The sequence below is a fragment of the Buceros rhinoceros genome, unplaced genomic scaffold, assembly GCF_000710305.1.
Source record: "Buceros rhinoceros silvestris isolate BGI_N320 unplaced genomic scaffold, ASM71030v1 scaffold18346, whole genome shotgun sequence".
Lineage (NCBI taxonomy): Eukaryota > Metazoa > Chordata > Aves > Bucerotiformes > Bucerotidae > Buceros > Buceros rhinoceros.
In genome coordinates this window covers 2,349-4,612 of record NW_010419523.1, presented here as the reverse complement: position 1 = coordinate 4,612, position 2,264 = coordinate 2,349, and the positions used below count along the sequence as shown (strand labels likewise).

General features: G+C 61.0%; 1 protein-coding gene across 1 annotated transcript in view; it reads right to left on the bottom strand.

Annotated features, from left to right (window-relative positions):
- LOC104495923 (acetyl-CoA carboxylase 2-like) overlaps nucleotides 1-2,264 on the bottom strand; it is an 18,540-nt gene that overhangs the window by 14,299 nt on the left and 1,977 nt on the right. The window contains exons 5-9 of the mRNA XM_010138972.1: nucleotides 2,157-2,264; nucleotides 1,928-2,078; nucleotides 1,642-1,776; nucleotides 961-1,107; nucleotides 543-730 (exon numbers count right to left, since the gene is read on the bottom strand). The exon at nucleotides 2,157-2,264 is cut by the window's right edge and continues 15 nt beyond it. Coding sequence (XP_010137274.1) covers nucleotides 543-730; nucleotides 961-1,107; nucleotides 1,642-1,776; nucleotides 1,928-2,078; nucleotides 2,157-2,264 — 729 coding nt within the window. The remainder of the gene's footprint in view (nucleotides 1-542; nucleotides 731-960; nucleotides 1,108-1,641; nucleotides 1,777-1,927; nucleotides 2,079-2,156) is intronic.

The window sequence follows — 2,264 nt, the reverse complement described above, 5'->3', positions numbered from 1 at the left end:
CCCCTGTCCCTCAGCAGCACCTCCACACGGCTGGGAAACCCCTCCAGGGATGGGGACTCCACCACTGCCCTGGGCAGCCTGGGACATGCTGGGACAACCCCAACGGGACAGAAATGGCTCCTCAGGGACAACCTCAACCTGCCCTGGGACAACTGGAGGCTGGTTCCTCTCGTCCTGTCACTTGTTCCTGGGGAGAAGAGACCAACCCCCTGCACCCTCCTGTCAGGGAGTTGTCAGAGCCAGAAGGTCTCCCTGGAGCCTCCTTCTCTCCAGGCTAAACCATAGGGTCCGGTGCAGCTCGGGGCCAGCGTGGCCACAGGGCTGCCACCTCCCCAGCTTGTCTGGGGCTGCCACACACAGAGCCTTTTGTATGGGTTTTTTTTTTCCTCCAAGTGGAAAATACCAAGTGACAAATAAACACAAACACAGACACACGAACATTTCCCTCACTCCTCTGATTTTCTGCAATATCTCTTGGCAGGACAAATGGAGGCAGAAGCCCCCGCTGAGCTCTAGCCAAAGCACAGCGACAGCTGCTCACCTGCTGGCTGGGGAAGCGGCAGAGCACCGAGGTGATGTTGCTGGCGTACTGTGCCATCACCTTCCAGATCGACTTCTCCACGGACGGGGGGATTCTTCCCGAAATGCTCGTCATGATCTCCTGCAGCTCCAGGAGGGGCAGGGCGGGGTCCCGCAGGGTCTTCATCAGCTGAGCCACCCATTCCTTCACCTGTGGGAGCAGAAGCTGGTGCTGCCCACACCCCGCAGCTGCCATTGTGGCAAACAGGGGGTGACAGGGCAGGGGACACCGGGACCACCTTTCTTTCCACCAGCTGAGCCCCCCATCCCTTCACGTGTGGGAGCAGAAGCTGGTGCTGCCCACACCCCGCAGCTGCCATTGTGGCAAACAGGGGGTGACAGGGCAGGGGACACCGGGACCACCTTTCCCCCTGCACACACCTTTGTGCTGAAGTAGGGCTCGGGCAGGCAGTACCCGTTCATGACGTTGGTCAGATTCTCCAGCATGTTGCGCAGAACCTGGTGCTGCTTCTCGCCGGTGATGGGGAGGGTCTGCTGGGCCGGGAGCCCTCCCGTGAATGGCTGTGCCTGGAATGAGCAGGGAGAGGTGGGCTGGCCCAGGTCCTTGCCGACACAGGACAGAGCTCCCCGAGAGCTGCAGCTGCCCCAGAAGAACCAGCACAACCCCTCCGTGGCTAGATACAGAGGAGGCCTCCAACGTTCAGTTTCGTGTCTCGGTGCCCCATTGTGAAAAGCTGGGGATGTCGAGAGTGCTGCAGACACACTGAGAACTTGCACATGAGCTCCATACGCTAAATAAACGTGCATGGGATGCTCATGCAGAGCAATGCCATGGCACGGGGAGCAGCCACATGAGCCCCAGAGCAGCCAGATGTGGCATGGCCATGCAAGGTTGCACATGAGCTCCATACGCTAAATAAACGTGCATGGGATGCTCATGCAGAGCAATGCCATGGCACGGGGAGCAGCCACATGAGCCCCAGAGCAGCCAGATGTGGCATGGCCGTACTCCAGCCAGGGCAGCTCCTCTGCTGCCCCACAGGACGCTGCTTGGGAGCAGAGAGGAGGGGACAGCGGCGTAGCTGACCCCAGCAGACTCACAGGCTTCACTTTGGTGGGATCATCGAGCTCGAGCCGGGCTACGACGCAGCCCGCCTCCAGCAGCGCTCCCGGCCGCTTAACATAGCGCACCCGCCCGGCCTCCTGCACCATCAGCGTCACGACGATCTTCATCACCTGGGCGAGGATGGGCGAAACGGTCACCGAGCGAGCAGCATCCGCACGCTGCGGAGCACCTCGAGATCGCGGCAGCATCGGTGGGTTTCGTCTTTGCCACCCACCAGCGCTGCAGGGACAGAGCGCCTCCAGGCTCTTCTGCAAAGCTCACCTCGATCTCCGCAAAAACGCTGCCCTCGTCCACGTGGCCACCATCGTCCACCATGTACTGCAGCAGCTTCCCCGCGGAGGGCGAGCGCAGCACCGTCGGGTCCTTCTCCTTCTCGAAGTCACACGTTTTGTTGCCAACGGTGAGACGGTACCTTGAGGAGAGGGAAAGGTCTCAGCAACCATCTGCCGGTTGGTGGGGAGGGCTGGAGGGGTGCCGGGGCGGGGGGTACCTGTCAACCTCCTCCTTCATGTAGGTCGTGTAGCTGTTGCCATTGTAGGAGAGCAGCAGCCCGCCGTCGTTCAGCCGGTGCACATCGATCTCTATGTGAGTGCAGTTC